This window comes from Syngnathus scovelli, chromosome 10 (genome assembly GCF_024217435.2).
Source record: "Syngnathus scovelli strain Florida chromosome 10, RoL_Ssco_1.2, whole genome shotgun sequence".
In the NCBI taxonomy this organism is placed as follows: domain Eukaryota; kingdom Metazoa; phylum Chordata; class Actinopteri; order Syngnathiformes; family Syngnathidae; genus Syngnathus; species Syngnathus scovelli.
Genome location: NC_090856.1, coordinates 2120349 through 2146198, shown reverse-complemented (window position 1 = coordinate 2146198; position 25850 = coordinate 2120349). Strand labels below are relative to the sequence as shown.

The 25850-nt window shown below is 44.5% G+C and overlaps 1 protein-coding gene across 2 annotated transcripts in view; it reads right to left on the bottom strand.

The window, feature by feature from the left end:
• Positions 1-25850, bottom strand: part of sema6bb (sema domain, transmembrane domain (TM), and cytoplasmic domain, (semaphorin) 6Bb) — a 71224-nt gene that overhangs the window by 25448 nt on the left and 19926 nt on the right. For both annotated transcript variants that reach the window (XM_049718785.2, XM_049718794.2), the window contains exons 2-6: positions 25279-25415; positions 9146-9273; positions 7837-7951; positions 3745-3805; positions 3590-3652 (exon numbers count right to left, since the gene is read on the bottom strand). In XM_049718785.2, coding sequence (XP_049574742.1) covers positions 3590-3652; positions 3745-3805; positions 7837-7951; positions 9146-9254 — 348 coding nt within the window. In that variant the 5' untranslated portion in view covers positions 9255-9273; positions 25279-25415. The remainder of the gene's footprint in view (positions 1-3589; positions 3653-3744; positions 3806-7836; positions 7952-9145; positions 9274-25278; positions 25416-25850) is intronic.

The following is a 25850-nucleotide window of genomic DNA, read 5'->3' as shown; positions in this document are numbered from 1 at the left end:
AATTGCATCTGTTTCCCATTTTTTGTTCTGACCTATAACAATCAACAAACTTTTCATTTGACTCCACGCCAAGCAAAACGATGTTTTACCTCCGGCTACAATCAACATTCCTCGTCGGGATCGCAAAACAAAACACACCGGCACCGTCGTAAAGAATTTCCCCAGCCTCGGTTTGATTCATAGGCTCGTAAAATATTAGTTACTGCCCGCCGTGACCCGCTACGCTAACGTGGGTGCGATAGCTCTGTAAGGCAGCGGTGCATCAGGGGGTCGTCTTTAGCGCGGTGGCTCCTCCAAAGCTCCAAAGTTTCCATTACATGGCTGGCTGCCTCCCCGATGTTAGCGACTGGCGGGAAACGAGGAGTCAAGAGTGGCCATTGGCTCACACGCACATATTTGTTCTTCCTTTTTTTTTTGTTCAAAAATTTTGACCTTAAAAAAACATGGATTGCTTCACTTGCTATCAATAAGCGAATGTTTTATTTTACACAAAACGATCCAAACATGTTTTTATAGCACAGAAGTTGAGCCAAAGCTAACTAGGCTCTTAAAACTTGCAAAATGTTTTTAGTTTAATACAGAGAAAAACTTTTCTACCTAGTTTTTCATTGTTGTATCTAATCTAGAGGTAAGGTAAGGTATTTTTGTTAGCTAAGCTAATTGCTAGCTAGCTCCTGGTTTAAAAAAATATATGCACCAAAGCTAACTGGGCTCTTAAAACATGCAAAATGTTTTTAGTTTAATACAGAGAAAAACTTTTCTACCTTTACGCAGAGTTTTTCATTGTTGTATCTAATCTAGAGGTAAGATAAGGTATTTTTGTTAGCTAAGCTAATTGCTAGCGAGCTCCTGGTTTAAAAAAAAACATGCACCATTGTAAAGAAATTTTCTTCTCAGTAAAAGTTTTCATTAAAGAGACTTTACTACTGTTTCCTTGCGCCAAATTATCAAAAATATTGGGGGTTAAAAAAATAATTTTAGCATTTGTCCATTTTCACACAGTTGACTTACCGCTTGTCCCAATGTACATCAATTATGTTTTTTTTTTATTTAATATTTCAATGTATCAAGGTTTTATGAAACCGGTTTCTTTCTCTACATTTTAAAGTGTTAATAGAAATTTTTTCTATCATGTAAACAACAGCAAATGCAGATTTTTTTTTTAAGTCCGCTCCAGGGATTCAAGTTGAATCACCACCTCTCCTTTTTTTCCTTAAGTGTCTCTACTTCTTCTCAAGTACAACGCTGGAGCGAGTACACGTCTGCCTACATGTCGAGATTTTTCCGTGCCCACTCCTCAAGTCGTTAACAAAAGCCCCTGTGTCGCTTCCCAGAAAAAAAGCGTCCCTGGCGCACCATTTGGAGCGAGTGATGCACCGTGACAGGATGAAAGGGTGTGTATGGATGTTAGTGCGCATGTGGGCGGGGGATTAATTAACGGCAGCACCAAATTAGCAGCGATGCGCCGTGCAGTGCTTTGAGTGTCGTGCTTTTTAACCCCCCCCCTCCCTAAACCCCGCCCACCCTCCAAACTAATCCGCATCCCTCCGGCTTGCGGGCCTTCATCTCTGCTTGATGGTAATTGTGACTGAACACACCACAGGCCACAAACAAACATCACACACCAGTGGGAGGCGGCGAGTCCGAAAAAATACCGTTCGACGACTCCCAGGTGGAGAAAAAAAAACCTGCGACCAGACTACACTCGACCCGGGTCACCTTTTTGACAGCTTGCTGAGAACGAGGTGGCAAATTGACGCGGTGGAAACACAAATGAGTCGCAGCTCGCAAATTTGCTTTCGCTAACCTCTCGTGACGAACAGACGGCTCACACACATGCCGAGCGTTTAATCACCATCTGGGCTAAGTTTGCAGACTCGGGGAAAAAGCTGCCTACCTTTACGTGCTTATGGCGCACTTGTGTCATTGTGACGGACGGCAACGGTGGCAGAAGCGTAAAGACGGCAAATTAATTGGGTCACAATCACCGTGATGGGACTTGGACTTTTTAAACCGGACCACTGTGGGGAAAGAAAAGGCCTAACATACATGTTGAAAAACATTTAACTTGACGAGTCGGAATTTTGAACTTTTAAATTACCCACAGGTGCACGATGAATCCAATTTGAATGGTGATCACGATTTCGGGCAGGCACGATTAACTCAACCTGAAACTGATGTGACCATGCACCTCCTCCTACCCGACCCAGCGCTCCACGCCGAGCTCAATCAACACCATATTGAACCAACTCCGACCATAATGATGCCCGCCCACTGTTCCCCATGCGAAATGGCCTTTTGGCAAGACCATGTGACACGTGATGTGACACATCCTGCCGTGCCGCCCCCTCCCCTCCTGAATATGACGAACAACACAACAAAAAGAGGGCGGGCGACAAGCAAAGGACAAAGGCGACTAAGACGAGAATATGCAAATGCCGTCAACAGTCGTCCGGACGACGCAAAAAGGGGACGAAAGGTAAAACGCGGCGAGAATCAGGATATTACATTTTCTGCCTAATTAAGGAGAATACCATGTCCTTTTGTGATCAGCCAGGCAGAAACATTTAATTACAAAACCAATTATAAGGTGGTGAATGTATCACATCTGACACCCCCCCCCCCCCCCCCTCCCCTCCGCCACTTCCCTCCGAGCAACGGGGAACATTTGCAGGAGGGTGAAGTGGCGGAGATGTATCCGTGTTGTTGTGGAAGGTGCTCGAGATTTTCTGTTTAATTGCGCGCCTCGTTAATGCGTGCACGGGTGCCGGACAAAGAGACGGCAGGTAAAAGAAAAAAAAAAAAACACTCAAGTATAATAAATATGGATGATGCTGTATATGCAAAACTTGTTGAGCCCACCTGCACCTCCAGCATGTGTCAATCAGTTAAAAAAAAAAAAACCTCCCACTTGATTCTGATCTAACAAGCTCAATCTCGTGAGATTAATCCAATTAAAAATGAGCTATGGAAATGCATAATGCTTACCCTTTAATTGCAACTCTTTTTTTTTTTTTTGAAAGGGAGGGAATCTCGCTCTTATCTCGCTTTAGATGCAAATTAGCATTTTTACGAGATCACCACCCTCCTATCACAATAAGAAACGTAAGCGGGCCGAAGAATGAATGAATACTAACGAGGGGAAAGTGCTGCTGTAGACAGTCAAGCATCACTAACCGAAAAAAAAATTCGAGGTCGTGGGCACTTTGCATTTCCTCCTTTAAATCCTCAAATAACATGAGCAGACTAAGTGGAAAGCCTTGGTATGACATGGAGGTTCTTATCTGTCCTCTCCTGCCGGCATTAACTTCGGGCAGAGCAGTCATTAAGAGGCCAGGAGACCTTTCATTACCGAGTCAGCCTTTCAGGAAAGGCCTCACGCACGCTCAACAATACATAATAAGGTAAATGTCACTCTTCTCTCAACTGAAAAAATGCTTTTCCAGAAAAAAAAAAAAAAAAATCTAGCATGTTCGGCTCACCGGTGTACCCCAAGGCTCCTGCTTAGGCCCCCTTAACCACTAGGGGGGTAATTAACAGATTCATTTCTAAACTCCTCAGCGAGATTATTTCACTGAAAAGGTCTCACCTCACGTTTGCCCTTCATCCTGCAGATCCTGATGTCGTTCTTGTTGGACTCCCATGTTCGTTTCTGGAGGCAGAAAAAGGTCAAATGTTTGCCGCCTGTCCACAACCGAAGCGAGGTCACGGAAGATTCCCGGCGCGAACCCGGGAGGCGCTCACCTTACTGTAGAACATCTCGTCGGCGGCGGCGATGTCCAGCTCCACTCGGAAAAGGTCATCCCTACGGAGAAGCGACGTGGCAGCCGGCCAATACCAAAGTCAAAGATATATCAGCATCCAGCAGAGCCTTTTATTGCTGGCTCCCAAAACATTTTTTCAAGTTCTCTTTTCTTTTGCTTTTGGGTGTCGTCCAAGCAGCTTATTCCTGTCAACATTTCCTTAATAAATTCAATTTAATATCTGGGCTTGAACTCCAACATAAATTTCCAGCCGAGGGCTACGTCACGCACGCATGCACACCACAAACGTTTGAAGAGAGTGATTGGAAGCAGATTTTTATTGCACTGGGGATTATTTATTTTTTACCACTAGGTACTAGTTAGCCCCAAGGGCTAACCCTAACCCTAACCTCATGGCGCTCTAATAGCAACAGAAAAAAAAAAAATTGAATTAATGCTGCTTGAATCAACCCTGATAATTACACACAACTTCTGATCATCGTTACGCACCCCCCTCCGATTTCCCCCGAAGTCTTCGAGATGTCCGTTTATTGAATCTGAGATTTGTTGCTAATGTTTGGTCCAGCTGTGAATCTCCGAAAAGCCCTCCGTAGGTTTTAAGTGCCTTGGCTCACTTGCGCTTGTATAAGCCAAAGCCTGACAAATGAGCGATGCTAAATTGTCAAGCTAAAGTTGGCGCCGGCTGGTATTAAAGTTTGATGACGATTTCAAGGACTCCCCTTAAAAAAAGGAACACGGGGGCATACTCCTCATCGATTCAAATAACTGTTAACGTTGCCAAACTATTTGTATCATGTGGTACAAGGTGAAGATGGAGCATGTGTGAAATGCGGCGGCATTTTATGGCTATTTATGTTTCAGCCTTGAAGGACTCCATAGCTCCACACATGAGGGCCTCAACCTAAACAGCGAAACTTCTTAAAAGCTACAAATCAACCGTCTTGTTTTGCCGCCTTTGGTCTCGTGCATAAATTTGGACGCGGGGAGTCGGATCTGCACGTGCCTGCGCTATAATTTAACGAACACCCCGACACCTCTTTTACCCAAGAGAGACATCCATTTTTATTCTTTAGCGGCTGATGAACTTCGACCTTCTGGCTTTCCAAATACCACGGCCTCGAGGTCAAGAGCTCTTCAGCCAGCACGGTTACCTACACTTCTTCTTCTCACTCGCTTGGTATTGCAACTTGGAACGCTGCCGCGTCTCTTCGAGCCAAACTGGCATCGTGGAGCACGAATATATTTTGAAGGACCTTTAGGAAAGTTAACCAGCAGAGTTTGTGGGCTATTTTCCAATCACTGTTCACGGTAGTACTTTGGAACACCCTGGAGGTTTTGACATTCGGAATTTGTGATGCTAAAACTATAATAATAAAAACTCGGAAAAACCTAGAGTTGACTTTCTAGTTTTTTTTTTTTTGCTAAGATAGGAAAGAGGTTGCAGTGTGTCAAGATCTCTGACTAGCTATGGCGGCTACTGTCACACTTTTCCTGATAAAGAGGCGCCTGGTGATCACAATCGTAAAATCGTTTACGGTTACAAGGACCGTCAAGTGGATGGTGGAGTACGAACTTCTAAAGAGGACAGATTAAGAAGCAAAGAATCATCGGGTTTGTGGACGCCATTTTGACATACGTTCATGGCTAGCCTGCTAGCTAATGTTAGCTTTATAACATCCAAAGAGCGTGTTACCAAACCTATGTTGTTTTCTCTGACATACATATACATATATATACATAAAATATAAAATATAATTGTTACCCGTGTCCAACTTTCACAAAAAGCACAACTAGTCTGAACTGCCCGTCCGTCCGTCTGCCTGCCTTGAGGCATTCGACCTACCCACAACTTACGGTGACCTCTAGCGTGTGTGGGCTGATGAAGGCAGCAAGTCACACACACTAATACACAGACTGCAAAGCTTGATTAAAAAGAATAAAAAGTCAGTTGTTATTGTAAAAAAGCCTCTAACTGCTCCATGATGAAGTTTGTAATTCAATTTAATCACATATGAAATTAATTTTCCACCTTGAAATCTACTCATTAATCCGTTACAGCAATGTGTTATTTAGTAGGGTTAATCAAGAAAATTAATATTGTATTATACAAGCTAATAATAAAAAATGGAAGGAAATAAACCAGGGCAACTACTAAATTGTGTATCATTGTTCTGAAATAAACACACCCCGCCAAAATAAATGAATGTTTCTGAGCCCTTTTGAAACTAAGTCTGAAAAGTGACTCGGCAGCAATGACTCGGGGCTTAACCCAGCGAGGTGCCGCCGACTCCGACCCGCTTTAATACTTTGATTTGGCGATGACGGGAAGCGTCTCGGGAGAGGTGTGTGCACTCAGCAGGTGCTGAGGGCCCGAGATTTACGGCCGTTTGCACTCGGAGAAGTGCCTATGCTAATGGTGACAGGATTTAGGGGCGCGTGGGGCGGCTTATCAAGGTGCCCCGCGCCCGCCTGAAGTCATAGCTGCCATGGCGCGAGGGAGTTATTTTAAAACTCCGCCGTTCTAAGCGGCTTGCGCATTTACACGCCGATCTTTGCAAACGTATCGCCGCCGCCTGTCAGGTAGCCGCAAACACCGCTAGCCTCATTAAACTTATATAGGCTTCCTTTCGCTGACATAAATCCTCGTTCACTCGCGCTCATATAACATTCTGGTGGTTAGCATTTTTACGAGCATCCGCACGGCTGAGACGTCCCGTATCGGATAACTTCTACGATTTCAAAAACACTTGCGTTACATTTGAAGCGCCGCCGTGTAGCGCTTCATTTAAGTAATATCACACCAGAGGGAGCAACGTGTTGTTTAGCACCAGGATGGAAAACCCAAGGCCCGCTGGATCGCTAATGTGGTCACGCTTCCTCAAAACACTTTTACAAGTGCGGTTTTTCAGCTAAGACCAGTAGACGACGATGAATTATGATTTATTTGACACGTTATTCATAAATAATTCCAAACCGTAGCGGAGTTAGCCGTTAGCAAGACTCGCTAACTAGATTTTGAAATGGAATAAAGAGGAGTGCAAGACGAGGGAATCTTTAGACGTCGCTTGCGGTTCTGGTTATTATTTTGACCGATCAGGACAGATTTTTACGCAACAGTTTAGCTCAAATTTCAAGTTTGAAAGTTCCTAAGGTCAGCTGTATTTTAACGACGACCTTCCCGACCACGGGAGCCATACTTTTTTATTATTGGGCAACGCATGTGATTACACAGCCTCTCAAAGCGCAGACAAAATGGCTGGAACGAGCTTCCAAGATTTGAAATATTTACGACTTTGCTTCTCAGTAGTGAGGTCGGACCAGGTGGGGGCCAGCGATTGGGTCATTTCCTGGTTGCCCTTATTGGAAACTGCAACGACAGACGTAAACCAACACCACATGCTGGGATGGCCCGTTGACGGATTTTTACCACGTTCTGAGTAAAATTAGAATTTGGAAAACATGTGCAGTAAATCTCGGGGGTTCGCGGTCGGCCGCGGAAGGCCTCCGGGGAGCCCCAAAAAAAGCGGCTGAACTGTCAGAGCAGCTGAGAGCTGTTTTACTGGGTCCAGGATCGGCAAATCCATCAGAGTGACGGACAAAACGAGGTCGCGAAAGCGTCGTCTCCAACGACTCACACATCAAGAGTTATCGTCAAACAGACATTTGACATTATAAGCTGGGATGACTTCACAGAAAAACGATTTCAAGTGACTGTGATGTCATGTCGGGATTTTATGTCCTATCGTAAATTTATCGCTTTGTTTTTCAGCTTTCAGCAAAATATTGTGTATTGAGTTTGTATCGAAATTTTAAACCACAGGTGTCAAAATCAAGGCCCGGGGACCAGATGCGGCTCGCAACAAAAATTCGTTTGACACCCCTGACTTAAATTAAACGTTGCTGGCTTGAAGGGCTTGCTGGTGGATTCTACCCCGGAACTGAGGTGGACCAGGTGTCTGCTCAAATACGATAATAACCCTGACCCTTGCGTCATGGAAATCAAGACAACTAGAAATAATCCATCAAATTGCCAAGACAGGGGGGGAAAAAAATAAACTAAAAAGTTCCGTACCTGGCTCCGATGTAGAGTGTTCGGTTGACTTGGATGACCCTCTGGATATGAAGAGGCTCTTGTCGCTGCCACGTGTGGTGAGGTCGGCCCAGAAACACCGGATAGCGTCTTGACACTATTACGAGGCGAAAGACACACACGCGTAATTACAGATCCCAATCTGGCATTCATTCTTGGAAAATTGATGTAGAGCCACATCCGATTTCGAGTCGTTCGTAACGCGATCCCGGCAGATTGGACCGAGCTCACTCCGACGCAGAAACTTCCCCGAGGCCAGAAATCCCAATTTCGATCGCCGCTAAAGTGTCAATCTTTACAGATACGCATCAACAGCAAATGCACAAATTGCAGCTCGGCGATAAAGTCCATTTTAAACATCGGGAAAGGATGTGAAATTTAACGGCTGACGCTCGTCAGTGTCTGGCACGCATTTGAACGTCACGCCAGGCATTGGTGCTGATGTCATCTAATTATAATCAATAACAGCTCATCATTCACTTTCCTTTGCTGGGTGGTGAGTAAAAAGCAAAGGCAATTTTCCATTTCTACTCCGAAGCAGCTATTTTGGGAAATGGCAATTCCACGGTGCGCCGTGTCTTCATTCGGATGGCTTTTGATCATGTTTGCATGAAAAGTGACTTCTGAGAAATGACTCATATAGCAGATTTCAGTTTCTGCAATGGAAAAAGTGTGAAACGAAATCAATTCTTAGAAGCGTTCAAATAAAGCATATTCCTTTCTCTGTCGCTTTTTTTTAAAATCAAGCTGATCAACTGAATCAACCGTGTTCATTAAAATCTTCCTCGATCAGAGGGTGGCACTGACCCCCAACTGCCCACCACCTAGCTCCGCCCCTGGGCCTTGCCATTCATTCACATCCGGAATGGTGAAGTGTGGGAAACGCTTTCTTCTGAGGGCTTGACCGAATCTATAGCTGACTTTTTACTATCGATACATTAAGCAGGCCGGGAAGCCATCAATCAATGCGATTGAACCGCAATTGATCCTGGTCTGGAGCTGCTGAGCTGACAAGGAGACTCCAAGTCTGAGTGCGGCGGGGGGGGTTAGCATCTCCAGAGACATCTACGTGTGTGGGAAAGTCGTAAATGCAAGCAAGCGCCTTTCCACACCCGCTCCGCATTGGCGACCCCCGTCTGACCTCCACGACCTCCACGTCGTGACCCCTAGACCACCTTCAACACCTTACGTGCGAGGCCATGACCCCAAGTACTCAATACTTCAACCTGATTTTTTTTTTCCTCGCACTTTTGCAATCACCGTACGGGAGATAGCGAGACAAGGTCCGTACCTTCGGTGGGGATGAAGTTTATAGGGCCTGGTTCCTCGGGGAATGCGGAGCAGGCTGTTCGGAGCAGCCAGCAGAGTAGGAAGAGGAAGGGAGGGGCCGCTGTCGCCATGGCAACAGAATTGCCGAGCCTGTGCGCAAAAAAAAGAGAAATAATAGACAGAGTGAAGGGAATGAGTGTTTGCCAAATGAAACGGAGGAATGTGAAGAGCAAACGCACAAACATGAACTCAATCAAGATGGAGGATTTGTCAAATACCACGTATTTCATTCAAACGACATCTTCACCGCTGACGGCTGGAAGTGAAGTCGTTATGTCATTCATTTTTGGCAGAGGATAAAGAATATACGCCTATACGAGTATTGTATCGGTGGTCCACCTTTGAATCGTGAGGAAACACCACGTCGTAAGCCTCAGGATATTGTACAGGATATAAAAGAGTCCAAGTGTTGACGACAAGCAAGCCGCAACGCCACCAGCCATAAATTTCGGTAAAATCCGCATCGACGGAATGTTTATGACGCAAGCCGCAAACCTCCAAAGGCCTGGAATGGCCTCACTTGTAATCATCACGTTCCTTGTAGTCCTTGTTTGCACGTTATGCTAATAGCTCATGGCTCAAAACATCATTTCCAAAAGAGAAACCAAAGCAACATCTTGTTTCAATGAGCGTCGGGGGATGAGTCACCGTGTCAACGAGGCGACCCGCCGATTTCGAGTCACGGAGCTGGCTTTTTCCGCCACGCACTGTTGACGGAACCTCACGTTTGCGGAGCCGCACTTATGTAAGAATAAATACATCCAAATATCATCTGGCACGTTCGAACGCGGCCTCAGTTCGCCCGCTGGATGACACAATGGGAAGAACTGAATTTTCACAATTTCACAAGAATGGAATCATTTTCTGGACGGCTGATATAAAGAAAAACAAAATCACTTTTAAACAAAAGTATCAGCGCTTGTACGAGTACTTTTGCCAGCAGATTGCGAACACATGGCATCAGACGCGCCCGCCAGCCGTGTCCGCTTTTGGTCCTTCCCCACATCTGTCGCTCGTTCAAGTCCGTTTTAGCCGAGCCTAAGTGGTGCGCATTACATATCTGCGTGTAAGCCAATTAAGTCTAATCCAATTGGGCTATGTAACTAATCGAAGCGGAACAAACAATGACAACATCCTCAAAATGGAGAAAAATAGTCTGCGGGTACTTCAACTAAATGGCACTGCTAAAAAAAAATATACAGTCGTCTTGGTATTTGTTTATTTTTTAATTAACTTTTATATCAAGTTTCTTTAGGAAGAATAAATTCAAGTTTCTTTTAGGATTTTAGGAAAAATAAATCAAAATAAATCCTCATATATTATAATCATGGACTTTTTTGCATTCCAAAAAAAATAGATTTTCTGCCATGGCTGATTTTTCTATTTTCATTTTCATCCGCGCACAAAAGCGGCATTGTGCGCCCACTGCAACCTTATCGGGTTATCTTGATGTTGAATTTCTCAAACTCTCTGGCCTGTCTTTAGCATTAAAGTGAGTCTGGGGGTGCAAATTACTCAGCGCCCGCCTCAGCGTCATCGGGGTCAGGTGAAGGCGAGCGAGTCAGCGCCACGGATCGGGCCGCAGATAAGCTATCACGGCGGCCATTGTTGCGTCGTGGGCGGACAACCCAAATGCTGCCGGCAACTGGAGTGTAATAATTAGTTCCAAATTAAATTGGGCAAAAAAAAAAAAAAAGCATTTAATGTGTACGTCTTGGTAATTATGACGAATGTCTCCAGCCGAGTTCCCCCAAAACGAACAAATTTGGCAATTTGCGCTCATAAAAGGTGAGCAATGCAAGGACATGGGAATCACGGCGGAGATAAAACGCATTCCGAGGTTACGACCGACGTATTTCCAGATTGATGGACAGCGACCGGGCTGCCAACGGAATCCAGATGGCAGCCCGGGCCGCGAGGAAGCGCACCTCCGACTAATGAAATTGGACTTGTAAAGTCAGCAACACGCTCAGCTTGGCTTCCGACGGCGATTTAACGCGGCAATTTGTCCGACTCCTGGCAAAGTCAACGAGGAAACATTGAGCTGTCGCCGCCGTCATAAAGTCGGGCTTCAAATCGCCGGGCCATCAATGATGTCGCTCGTCCTTCGCCAGCTTTTTAATTCAAGGTGATTCGCCTGAGAGGTTACAAAAGGAGGTCAAAGGTCGGCAAATTGGAATGGAGTGAACTTCTCTCTTTCCATGCTTGGCGGCCGTCAGTGGAGATCTGCATATACTTGATTATTTTTTCTTTTTTTTTCTTTAAGTCTAACATTTAAGTACTTATTCCGCAGTGCCAACAAACACATTCGCCGCCGGCAACAACACACAATTCAGCGGATAGGAATACAAATAGAACGAAGAGGAACGTGGCCAGCCTACAGAAAAAGCGTGTATAATTGACGCCCAATGCATTTTTTTTAATGGAAAAAAAAGCCTTCGCCCTCAAAAATATAATAAAAAAAAATATACCATATTTCTCCAGCCCAACTTTGATGTTAAAGCTCCAAACGATGACAAAAAAAAAAACTTCTAGCTCTTTCTCTGGATCTTGTCAATGTGTTGCCACACACAGAAAAATCAGAATTTGACAGCCACACTTCCATGACAAAAGAATGTCTTCTCATTCGACACCTCGGAATGTGCTGGAGATTCCCAACAATCAAAAATGAGCCAAAAACATTTTCACTTGTTTTTCCCCCCCAAGTTTCATTGTTTCGCAACCACAGCAGCAGCAGAAGTCTCCTAACAGATAAAGATCGATTTATTGTATGAATAATAAAAAGCTACAAAGCATAATATAGTTCCTTGATTAAAATTTCAAATTGTTTGGCAAGTAAATTCGCACGCTCAATTAAATCCTGGCTCCCTTGTGAGCCAGCTCCGATTTGCCTACCAAAAAAAGATTTCAAATGACTCATTTCTGCTCCAACATGAACAATACACGAAAATAAAATTCGCATTAAAACAGTTGAATGGTCCGTTTTCGTTTTATAACAAATTGCCTACTAAATTTCTTATTTCTGCAGATTTTTTTTTTTTTTTTATAGACTTTTTACTTTAAAAATCTTGATGATGTCAAACCACCACGGAAAGATTTAGCGTCGGGCCCGCGGTGACGTCCTTCAGACTTTTACGCAGTTGAGAATTACGAGCGTATGTGTAATAGGATATAAAGTAAGTCACGGACTCTTGTTCCATTGTTTTTATGTGATCTTAAAAGAGACACCCAACAGATTTTCCCCGAGCCTAGCTTAATTGTCATGTTAGCAAGCGGCTTTATGGAGAGTGTCCAATCACGGGCGGATGATAGCCCCGGCTGCGATTCCATTCGAGAGGATTTAAGGCGGAAGAAGGCGAGCAAGGAGAATGGAAACGACAAAAACAATGCGGAGCTGACGAGAGGTGAGAGAGAGAGAGAGAGAGAGAGAGAGAGAGAGAGAGAGAGAGAGAGAGAGAGAGAGAGAGAGAGAGAGAGAGAGAGAGAGAGAGAGAGAGAGAGAGGGAGAGAGGGATACAAGTAAGGCATTCAACATAGCGAGGGGGAGTTGCAGCCAGTCTAAAAGAATGTCCGGAATGAACGAGAAAGACAAAAAAAAAAGAGCCAGTTGCACAGTGAGTGGGGAAATACTTGACTGCTTATTGTGTTTAAGCTAATAAGTGTAGGAGGTGTACCTCTGGGATCAATGCTTTGACCCTTTGTGTTTTGCTCAAGCAGGCAGACAGCTCATTGAAAATGCTAATTAGTTAGAAAAACATTTTGCTTGTCCGAATTATTTTGTTTTTAGCAGACTGAAAACATTTGATTATTTGCTTGCTGGAAGTTCAATTTAATTTGGACCTAAAAAAAGCTGTGTAATCATCTGACCGTGTGAGATCTCAGAAAGACAAAGCCAGGCTTTGAATTTGGAAGTCGCCACTAATTGACCCACTCGTAATTCATGACATTACGCTTGCAGGGTCACTTTATTCAAGTTCACCGCAAAATATCGATAAAGATTCGCATGATCTTTAGCCGCAGTCGCTATCATTCTAGTCTGCTTATCTACTGAACATCCTCGGGCATCTGCTGTCGCCATTTTGATTAGTCACAGCGAGTTCCTCTTATCTCCTTCACAAGACTAAAACGATAAACAACGGCCTCCCCTGGACACACGTGATTTATTTCGTCTTTGCGTGAGACGCCAGAGAGTCGCGATATTTGCGTGGCCCTGAAACCTCGGAGATCCAATAAGACGGCGAAGGGAAAGAGGAGGGTGCGAAAAGGTTGAGGGAAGGCGAGATGAAAAATGAGGGGTGACCTTTGGCGTTCCGTCAGACGCTTTTCCCAGGCAGCGCCACAGATCACTGCGTGACGCACAACATATTTGGAGGCTGCGCAACAGGACGGAGACGCATAACTCTCCACGCTGGCGCTTATGGAAGTCTGTGCTCGCAGGAGTCAGCGCTAATCGAAAGAAAACAAATGAAGTCATGGCTCCTCGTCTGAAAAATCAGACATGATATCTGACAAGGCCAGCGCAGGAGACAACAGGATCAAAACCAGAAGCGGCGATTCTAAGCAGTTTTAGAACTTGGGACTCCCCTGGCTATAACGAGAATGACGAACTTTTAGGGATGCGAATTTCTTCACTAGATGAGTCGATTCGGTTTTTGATTCGTGAGGATTTAAAACGGTTCGAATCAGTTTGACTCGCATTTTTTGAATCGAGAATCATTTTTCATGGTTAAAATCGTGTTTTATTACACCCATAAGATAATCGTGGAAGTCCGATTAAGCATTCCGAACGTCAGTGCGGTCGTGTAATAATCGTAACAGCATCGAATTTCTGGGAGCTTTATCCGCTGGAGTGGTGTCACCGTCATTAACCTTCACAGGACTCCAAATGACGGCGGGCAACAAAGCATCCGCGGTCGTCGTGTAGAACAAAAACATTCTGTCCGGGTTCCCGCCTTAATTAACGGGCCACGTTTCAGGGGAGCGGAGCAGAAGAGCTGAGATCAGGCTTTCCTCCGATTCCTTTTTTATTTGCCTGACTTTCATATGATGATTCATTCATCTCCGACGCCTCAAGAGCACCGACCGCAAAGCGTGAGACGGCTACTAAGCATTCCGTGACACGACGACGGCGGAGACGACGGGCCTGACCTTTGACCTTCTCTCCCGGTTTACGAGCGTCATTAGCGGGGCAGGGTTCAGGGGCCAATGCCATTAATCACTCTTCAAACCAGCTTTGGAGGAGGACTCCAGCGCCACTGCATTAAGCATGAAAAGAAAACACACTCCCAGACTGACGGGAGGCTAAAAGCAACTTCATCCATCACCGTTGGAGAGAGCGGCTTAGTGGAGCCAATGGTTGGGAAAAAAAAAAAAAAAAAAAAACACACGCAGAGATCAACTCCGACATGGTTATAAATAAAACAGAAAGTTTGATGATGCAACAGTCATCCGAGAAACAGACGAGGGCCTTTGTTACATCTTGGGCGGACGACTGGAATGTGCTTGGATGGATGGATGGATGGATGGATGGATGGATGGATGGATGGATGGATGGATGGATGGATGGATGGATGGATGGATGGATGGATGGATGGATGGATGGATGGATGGATGGATGGATGGATGGATGGATGGATGGATGGATGGATGGATGGATGGATGGATGGATGGATGGATGGATGGATGGATGGATGGATGGATGGATGGATGGATGGATGGATGGATGGATGGATGGATGGATGGATGGATGGATGGATGGATGGAATTTCCGTGCAATTTCAATATGAGGAATATCAGCTGCAGGAACACGAGTCCTGTCACACGTCGGGAATACGCTACCACGTCCCACATCCAAAGGGCAAAATTGAGCTATATATTTTTTTTTTCATTCGCAACGTGAACGCAGCATTCACACAATGATGTGTCCCGCAGCTGTGTTGCGCAATCTCCCAGGAAGAAAACGGCGCCAAGAGCTACACCCCATCATAAACAACATTGCCATGTAATTTTCAAACGCACCCGAGAGGATAAGTGAAGGCAAGCGCCAGAGATGGAGATTTGCATGAGTCATCCGTGAATCTCTTGAAAAGTCCCTTCACCTTCGCGCCCTCAATCACTCGTTCCCGTCTCGTCTTCCAATTGGTTGGCAACTATCCCACCTGTTTCCTTTTCTCCGGGCCGGCTTTATTTTCGGCTTTATCTCTTTTGAATGTCACACCTCGTATGGAAAGGAGACGCGCGCCGCTGCGGTGTCGATCACACGATTTGCGAACAAAGAGTGTGTGTGTGACAGAGTGGAAGAACATTGCAGGCGGGACTCGCCGGGCTCTGGCTGTGCGCGAGTTCGATCCCCCTTTCACCGTGTCTGAGGAGCATGTTAATCGGAACGCGAGGTTGCCAAGTCAGCCTCATCCAAGATGTCTCTATCCATGTGAAGCTCGGAGAAAAAAAAACGACTGCCTCCACCTATCAACAAATTAAGTCGGCCCCCTAAATGCATTTGACCAGATTTAAAAAAAAAAAAAAGCTAAGGTCGACTTCCAAAGTGGCTCGCAAGTTTGACATTTTACACTCCCGCCGCTTCAAGGCTTTAGGAACTGTTTGTTAAAGTGGATTCAGGTTTTGCACAAGGGGGAGGCTGCGCCGTCGTGAGTCTAAGTCGGAGCTTTGAAAGCTGAAGGGCAAAAGAAGGAAGTTGAGAGAGATCTACATCGCTTGTGCTTTCACAGAGACCACTCCCGGAAGGTGATTTTCATGCCTGGTGAGAGAGTACGGAAAGAACTAGCCATATTGAAAATAGCAAAAAAAATACAACCGCTCGTCTCATACGAGTGTAAAACCCGATTCGGCTCATTATCGCCATCCCTGACCGACTCGCGGTTTAACCATCAGTGAATGAAAAACGGGCACCTTCAAAAGCTCCTCACGGCCACAAAAGCGGCCTTTGGCTGATTCCACAATGGCGTGAGGCCGACGCACAAATTAAAAAGAGACGTCGCTCGCCTCGACCCGAATGACCCTGGCAGGGAGTCAAAGACGACGAGTCACGCATGAACGACTCTTTTTTTTCCTCTAAGCCTGACGGGCTGTCGTGTCGCACGTACAATTAAACGCTTTGACATGACACACTTGGCGGCTAACATATCAACGCCGTCGCCGGGGCTCAGTCACCCGGGAACATACATCTTGGCTGATTTGCATGAAACACACTCGGGGTGAAACCCTCCGAAGCTGTCTGCGGTCACTTAGTATGTCTGATGGAGACGACGGAATCGATAAAAAAAGCCACCGCTGGACCCCGCTCAGATTGGCGTGTTGATTCAATAAAAAAGCAGACGGGAAAGAATGTCAGAGAATGACGCTTGAGGGTTGTTGAGGGATCATTGTGGTCCTTGCGAGAAGAAAAAAAACGAGGCAGAAGCCCTGCTTTAAGCATTATAGCACAGTCATGCTAATCGTTAGCTCCTCTATGGCGTTTTTAGCATTAAGCTAGCAAAACAGACTGTTGTTTTAAATACAAAAAAAACCTCTATTTGTTTGATTTCATGTTTCGTGTGACCGAAAACCTCAACCACTAGTAGCAATAAACACCTTGAAGCCACCTTTTTATTCAAGAATTGTCCCGTTTTGATGTGTTAGCATTAAGCTAGCAAAACAGTTAGACTGTCGTTTTAAATACAAAAAAACTATTTGATTGATTTCATGTTTCGTTTGACAAAAAACCTCAACTACTAGTAGCAATAAACAACTTGAAGCCACCTTTTTTCAAGAATTTCAAACTGTTTGCCTCGCACTACCATATTTGACCCTGAGAATAATAACAGAGTTTTCTCGGGGAGTAGCAAGATGTAACCACGCTGCTTTTAAGATGACCCAAACCATAAAGCCACTGTGGAAACACTGCTTAGTTTCTCCGGAATGTTTTTTTCCAGCAGTCTAATAAAACACCCCTGGAAAAAAAATTGGAAATCTTAACGCTATTGTTGACCAATGTCCATTAACGGGAAAAAAAACTCCTCCATATGTTGGCCCATTCCAGGGGATGTTCTCGGCACGTATCGGCTTTCCTTAAACCCAGTTTGAGCCACTTCTGCTCGAGGTTTGGAAGTCACGCTGCAGACAGACTCAAAACACAAAGTGGCCTCATTGGCAACAATCAATAGCGAAATTGGTATTTTTTCTCTTTTTTTTTCCTTCCTCCCACAATATTTTGCTCGCCTTGGATCAACAGTCATTTAAAAATATTCTGGTCATGGTTTCATCTGGAAGTCAAACAGAGTTGAATGCGATTCTTCAAGGCTAACTCCAAGCGGCTAATTTAGCGCTTGGCAAAAACAGATCGATGCCACGGGAATCAAATGAATCAGATTTATTTAAAGATTCATTTACAGCTGGCAATGATGAAGTCACGCCGCACGCTCACGAGGAGCCGCTCCAGCTCGGATTTTCAACGCCGGCATCTCGACGAGCCGCGACGACCTTGACCCTTTAACCTCAATGTTCTGCAACCATACAAAAGAACCCGACTTCCTCTTGCACAGAAACAAACAGAAGCAACGTGAAAATGGAAAAGCGGCAAGTTAGACTGCCAATTAAAAAGTACAGCCTCAAAAGATGAAAGGTCAGGTCGTCGTGGAGACTGCCGATACCAATCACCGATACTCGAGGCAAAAATGAATATAGATGTACTGGATGGATCTGTCCTTGGACTTCCAAACTGAAATTATAAACTCGGAGACACAACCCCAGTGATGGAGCAGCACTGTAGACATTCAGTAGCTCTGTTTATTCACTTCACTTGGCCAAACATTCTCCATCTGCAGCCAATATGAGCAAAACCGAAGGACAATCTGTCAAATCTGGAAAGCCCCCCTCTTCATGGCCGTGAAAAACATCATTAGGATACATTTGGCAGTCTTAAAAGAGACATGCACAACACTGTGGGAAAAGATGGCCGCTGGGAGGGGCAAGTCTGGGGAGTAGGAGGTCGCTTTCATGAATTTTACAGATGGAGCAAGATGACACGGCCAGATAACGGGAAGATGAAAACAAGTTGGGTCAAAATGGCTGCAGATAAATCGGACGATAGCGTCAAAGTGAGCTCCTCTTGCTGGATCGCCACAAGATAAAAACAACCAGATGCCAGTTGAACTCGCCAACGCTCTTTTTTTTTTTTTTTTTTTTTATCACATCCGTTCAACATATAAACACACAAGCAAATTGGATTCAACCACCGAGAGTTTTTTATCAGTCTGAAAGCATCGTACGTATTCTCCCGTCACGGCCCCGAGTGCGCTTTGGAGTAGCTGCTAATCAGAATAAGTGCTTCTGGAAAAGCCCAGAAATAAAAAAAACGAAAGATGGGAGGGGGGGCGAGAGGAAGCGAGCATCGATATAGGTTTAAATGGCCGAACATTAAGCGTTATGTTTGCTCATTAACCTCGACATCACCTTCACGTTGGCCTTATTCGTTTCCTGACTGTGGACACGAGCGTTCAGCCCCGCCTCCTTTATTATCAGCAGGCGCTATGGCAACAAGGCATCGATTTATGCCACAGGAAATGTAGAAATGAGTCTGTCACTTTAAAGACGAGCACATCTACTTGGGCATTAGCACTTTAGATCTCGAGACCGATTTTTTCCTTCTGTCTCAGCATCATCGCCGAGTTCAAGTACTGCATTGGAACTCGATTAATTTGCGCATGTAAATGTAGCGCCTTGGCGTTTAAATAAAAGGACTAAGTGGCAGAGGCCGTTAAGACCTGCAACAAAATGCATCAGCGCAGTTAATGCTCCTGAAGCGGCGAAGCAACCTAAATTCTTTCTAATCCGAAGAAGGAGCATGAAATGAGAATGTAGGCTGCTACGTTAGCATCTAGCGCTAGCCGCCAACCGGTTAGCTGGCAGATGTTGTGTTCAAAAGCGACGAGAGATTTTAACTTATGTAACTATTGTTGTGGATTGGAGTTAATCTTTTGGTGTTGTTTAACAAGGAACACCGAGTGAAATATCGACTTTTACATTAGCGGCTCCCGCTAGGCGCCAACCGGTTAGCCGCCGTACGTGTCACCAACTGATTCGCGGCCACTCTACAGCGTCTTGTGCGATTTATGTTGTCCGTATACTTAACACGTCCTTCTATAGGTTAAATAAATAGATATTCGTTTATTAATTTGACATGGGTGACAAGTATAGGCCGGATGAACTGATAGTAGAGCGACAACCTCGACAAATTAAATTATCATTATCGTAATGAGCTGGAAATACAGCCAAGGCTCATTTCCCCTCACCTGAAACGGAAAGACGGGCCGCGGGGTTTTTTAATCTGATCGGCTGCGAGTCGGTCCACTTTGATAGTGTCACTTACTGGACAGCAGTCAAGGGCTGTAATCGGTCGGACATGTTGTCAATTAACAGAAGCGGCGGTTCGGGCAGGCCATCAGAGGCCTTCTTGGCTCCAACTTCAAGGCTACAACGAAGAGAGGGCCACGCCACGCGTGGGAGGCTAAACGACGAGTCCATATGTGGCCAGACAGTTGGCGTGCTCCATACGAGGGCCCGATCCAACTAGCTAAACATGTTGTTCGTAGCGCAGTTTTAGCTAACATGCCGCTTTTGTTTAGCATGACCGATTTCTTCTGAAGACGCGGCGGCATCGGCGTTGTGGGCGAGGCGCTGACGGATCCCGACTGATGGCGAGGCTTTCCCACCTTGTCCGTGATGACACTTAAAAAAAAAAGTTCACACTCCAACGCACGCATGTCTTTCATACCTCCCACGTCGGCGAGCATGTCTTTATGTCCGCCCTTCTCCCAATTTTCTACCTCCTCTTCTTGCGTTTTATCCCTCCGCAGTCTCTTAACGGGTCCCTATTGATCATCATACTGTTTCCTCTTTATCTTTAATCAAAAGGCCAGGAAAGTCTGTTGTTTAATTGATGAGTCGCTACTCTCCCCGGCTCCCGCAGAACCACCGGCTCTTATTCATAATTAATAAAGAACGGCTAATTATCCGAACGCGGGGCCCTCACGTCGTGCTCGTCCTATATAGAGGGAAGAGAGGGAGGCGGGGGGGGGGAAATAGAAAAATTTGGAGGAGGGAAGGGCAAATCGCGACACGTCACCTGTGGTCGGTTTGGATTTCAGCATCTTCATCGCATGGCCCTCAGCTGCTTTTCATCCCCGACGGGTTGTGGGAACGCGGAGGGAGGAGGAAATGGGACCCACTTGAGACGGAATAATACATTGGCGCCTCACGTTATTTGTTTAGAACGGCACGGCATAAAATCTCCACCGTAAACTGCGGGAATGGTCTTGAAGTGTTTCATATCCTGTTGGGGTTTCTTCAATGGAGCGAGAGATGTGGGCGGGGGGCTTGAAGTCCAAATGGAAGCAGCAGATGTCTCCAAAGGCCTACTTGCATGCTTCAGTTACGCAACGATTGAAATTTGCATTGATATTGAAACTGTGACATTTTTTTTTTGCTTCATTTCCATGGACATTGCGGCGCAAAGTTGGAAAGCAGGTTTGTGTTTTCACAAGACCAAATTGGAAGGCTTAAAATGTTAACTGCCTGCAAAGATGAAGCGTGTAAATCAATAATGAAAATACAAACAAATAATTCAATTGTATCAAGTCCAACTGCAGCTCCCTAATTGGTCTCTTATGCGTGTCCTGCAGCAACAGATGCATTTGGTTATCTCACTGAAGGTTCTTGTAAGAGTGAACTTTGACCTCACATAAACTTCAATTTGGCATCCTTCAGCCTTTTAAAAGGATTCCAAAATCTAATTGTATGGAATTCTATTTTATTTTTATTTTTTTCACATGCAGATGACCAAAAATGTTGTAGCATGATCTCCTCTCAGACAGACCTCCAAGAAAAAGTCTTAAATACCGTGCCGGTTAAACACACCAACTGCTTGTTTGGATTCTGCCAAGCAACAGCGGCATTGATTATGTGCAAATGACGAACCGTTAAAGCTTTTGAACCGGAGAAAAGGAACACTGATTCTTTTGAAGAAGGGGGAGGAGAAGGCGATGGAAGAGGAGGAGATTTTTTTTTTTTTTTAATTGAGCCTAAGGGCAATTTGATGATGCAGGGGGGAATTCTGCCTAGCAACAAGTAGCATAAATGACATTATGTCCCAAAAAATGAATTTTGTTTGATTGGACATTTCAGAAAATTATCCAAAATAAGTGTGGAATAAAAAAAATCTCAGCTGGGATACCTTGACAGGCTATAATAATCCAAAGTGGTAGTAGCATTTGGTTATTGTTGTGAATCGGTCACACAATTCTGCGGAGAAGCATTATTAAAGTCATTATGTTGAGCAACAACAACCCTCGCTACCTCTCAGCATTCATGGTAATCGAATTCAAAAGTCACCTTGGAGACGGTTATAGTCTCCTTTTTTCCTTTTAATGTGCAAGTAATATAAGGCAATCTTATTTTAATGTCCCCCAACATACAAAAGTGCACCTTTGAAAGGCAAACATGACTAACAAGGGATAATATCTTTTTTATATTTTCTCAGAAACTATCACGATGACCATTCTTGATTTGAAAACAACCATTAGCTTAATGCTAACACACAAACGGCATAAACAGGCTAATGAATCACAATAATGATCACAAATGGTGAAGCAACACATATAGACAGACAACTCTGGCCATCAAAATTTAACTAAATAATCAAAACAATGTCATCTCCATATCCAGACTGCAAAGCGTCTTGACTAAGACTCCTCAAGTCGTACTGATCTTGCCTTTCTGAACTTAAACAGAAACGTAAAAAATAAAAAAAGACACAGCAAGCCTCTCAAATGCCACTCTAGTGGTTAAAATGATGCATTTCCCCGTAAGATCAAGGACAGACCTTTAGAGCCGAAGGTGAAAGGTCCGACTGGCAATTTACGGTTCAGCTAAAGGTCAACTCGGTCCGATTACGAAGCTTCGCTTAGCAACAGTCGACAGCGAGCGACTCTTGAAGCGCTTTCATCATAAAAAAACGTAGAAATTCCACTCACACGCGCCACGGCGAGAGCTTTCGGAGAGACGACATCAAACGCTTCGGAATTATTCGTCTGTTGCAATCGGCGGCAAGCAGGCAGGAGGCGGATAAAAAAAAAAAAAAAAAAATGCTATCTCAGATGACATTCTGCATCCTCAACTGAATCCTTTAGCATCCAAAATAATACAAACCGAGAAACGCAGAAACTAACTCGGCAAAAAAGACACTTTGGATAATTTATTGCAGTAAAACTAATGTTGCTCGCCCCCTCCCACTCCGGTTCCCCTCTGAGTGGAATGGAAATAACCAAAGTTCAAGTTTATCGTCTGCTTCTCCTCAACGGGAGCGGACGTTATTATAATGGTATGCTATCACTTATCAGGGAATATCTGTTCTTCCGTCTTGAATTACATGACAAATTTCCGAGGAACACTCGAGTCGTTTTTCCGCTGGGATCGCAAGCTCGCTGATTGCCGTCGCCAATATCTTTTATTCGTCTAACGCAATGCTAGGCACGTGTCGGATGGGTAGAAACCGACGAGCAGATGTTCCGAGGGTTCGGTCAGAAACGCTTGGGTGATTAGCCACGAGGTCCGAGTTAGCGCTAACATGATGCGTGGCCCTCAAATGGAGCGTGGTTGTCCTGGAAACAGCTTCCGTTGGTTCTCCACCCACCACTTGTTTTTTTCTTGCGACTATTTGCTCACTTTCACACAAGCGAGCTCGCCCCTCATGACACTTTTGGATGGCAGACAAAAACAAACACATTCTCGGGTCTGTGGAAAAGGCCTCGTCTTTTATGAGCTAGACTTGGTGAAGCAGCATTTGGCTCATTGTCAATTGGGTCGAGTAAGCCGAGGCGAAACATTCAATTAAATATTTTTAAATAAACAAATTATTCCTTGTCACTTAAATCAGGTGAAATTGAAGTAAGATTATTTTTTCAAAATCATCATAAGGAGTTCTGATTAATAAAACAATTTCTATTAAATCAGCCATCCCATTAAAAATTCATTTTAAAGATTATGATTAAATTTAAGTCAATCAATTTCATCAAATAAGCAAAAAAAAACACAAACGTGGCAGTATGACTTCAGAACATGCTGAAATCCCATAAATAATAAAAAAATAATATTTAAAAGAAAGGAAGATCAAGGAAATTTAGTCCGCTTTCAACTCGACACGGTCGTAATAATCAATTTGGTTTCATCGTTACGAGTTAAAACATGCAGAAGGCTTCGACCAGCTCATTAAAAAAAAAATTGAAAAAGCAAATTCACTTTGAGGCTGTACCGCACAAAGTCCAAGTGGGAATTATCCTACATTATAGAAAAATAGGTAAGGGGTCAAACACAATAACTTTTTTTTGGGGGTTGAACTTTCAGAATGATTGATGATGTGGCACACAAAAAGCGTATCACGCCCGAAGCTCAAATGGGAGCTAAATTTAGACGCACAGGTAGCTGTCATTATGACTGTGAAGCTTTTGTGTTCTTCTATAATGACCCCCCCCCCCCTACCCCAACACCTGTCTCCCTCGCCTCCCCCCCTCCCCTCCCTGGGACGACCACTCAGGTCAGACTAAATATAACTCGCCCTGCTCGGCGCAAGCACCCAGCAGCGGCGGCATCGACCCGACGCCTCCTAATGTGCGCCAAACTATGTACAGCGAGCGGGCCCGCCTCCAGAGTCTCATCTCAGCCCCTTTTATAGGAACACGGCGACACTACGCAGGACATGAATAACAAACAGGAATCTATTGGCACCCGAGAGGCGGCCGTGAAATGTCCTCTCTGATTAGAGTTGCGATGCAGAGAGTGTCGGTTTATCTTTTGGCGGCCGGGAAACGGAAAGTGATGGAACACAAAACAGACAAAAACAGAGCAAAACTCAAAAATTACGCCAAAACAATAAAAAATCAAATTTGAGTGTGCCTGTTTTGTCTTAGCATTGTAATTAAAAAAAACTTCCCGGCGAAAACATGCGGAGTGGGTGTATTTTAATATAGTTGAGAAAGATCTGGAGATAAGATTTTCAAAGCATAGAAAGATGAAAGGAGTTATCAAACAAGGTCATCAGAGTAACAAACGTAATTGCTCGAATAATTAGCATAACGCTGTGTGTGTTTTGTTTTTTTGACCTTGGCTTTCTTATTTTCACCTTTTGTTTCTTTTCACTGCTTCCCTGATGCTAACGCTAGGCAACGCGACAGCTAGCGAATGTTAGCATTAGCATCGGATTGACGCCTACCAATTATGCAAGCGTTTGAAAATAACACAAGGCTAGTAGTTGATTAGCATATATTTTAGCATACTATATATTGTAGACGTCTAAATGAAAGTAACAAATGTACCTAATTTTCTACTGTAGAAATTCTTAACGTCTTTTTAATCACCGAGTACTCAGGGATGCTATTAAAATATATGCTTTTTAGCCAGTTATTTGGGAAATAATCCGAATACATGAGCTCTTTTCCCAGTCACAAAGTCAGCGAAAAGCACCTTAAAGTGTGACACCAGGATGCTTTGGTTGATCCTATTCCAAAAGTATGTGAGACGATTATGGCAGAGCAGTCACGGCTTTGCTTTGCAATTCTGAGCTAAAAAAAAGATGTGGGAAAAATAATATTTTCTCAGAATATTGCAAAACTGGAGCCAAAAAAATAAATTCCCAGGAGCTAGGACAATCTTATGATTGTCAGGCTCTGACGAAGCATCCAACACTGCAGGCAGTGGCAGCAGGGTAATAAAAAAAATAAGATGAAGTGATTAGGCAAAGGCTGGCTGCAAAGCTGCCCGTCCGTTCGCCTTACAAATGTGAGCTGGGCTACTTTATGTCGATACAGCAGCAAGCGCAAAACAGAAACACGGCTGTCCATCACTGTCTAAGGGCCGCGGACGTGTACCAGGAAGTGGATAACAACCTTCTGGCTATCGCCTTCCTGCCTCCGTTACCGTGGAAACAGTCGCCCGTGTCGGAAGAGGCAATTCTATTACGGCAGCTGGGCCGGCCAGCAAATGCGACTATAAAACATGACTTAACAGTTTGAGGCGGAGCGGAAGGAAGTGGTAAAGAATACATACCGGGCAATGGAGGGGTTGGGGAGACCACTTCCACGGAAAAGACAGCAGGATGCTTGAGGTCAAAGGTTTCACCCCTCAAACGTGGTGGGTCCAGACACCGGGGTGGTCATGAACGGTCCATCTTCAGATACCGGTCACTAGAAAAAAAATTGAAAAAAGTCAGAAATTACGGCACTGTGATGAAAAAATGGGCAGGAGTACATAATAATCCCAGTAATCGGTTTTGCGATTGGGTTTTTAAGTAGAAACGTTTGTAAGTCAAAGCAAAGTTTCCCATAGGAATCAATGTAAAAGCAAATAATGCGTACCGGACTAGCCCAAAAAGTCAAAACCAAAACAACAGTTTTATCTATACTTTTTCAAACCTTTATAACAAAAAATAAAAGTCACTTTATTCTCAACCTCCTAACTCGGTTTCAGCAGGTTCTAATTTTCGACAATTGCTAAAAATACCCCCGAGAAGACAGAAAAAGTCAGGCTAAATTATGATTATGTAGCCGGGGGAATATTGCATGTGGTTCCTCGCAGCTTTTTGGCAAGTCTGCCCGGTAACAACATTAGCGGCTAATGCG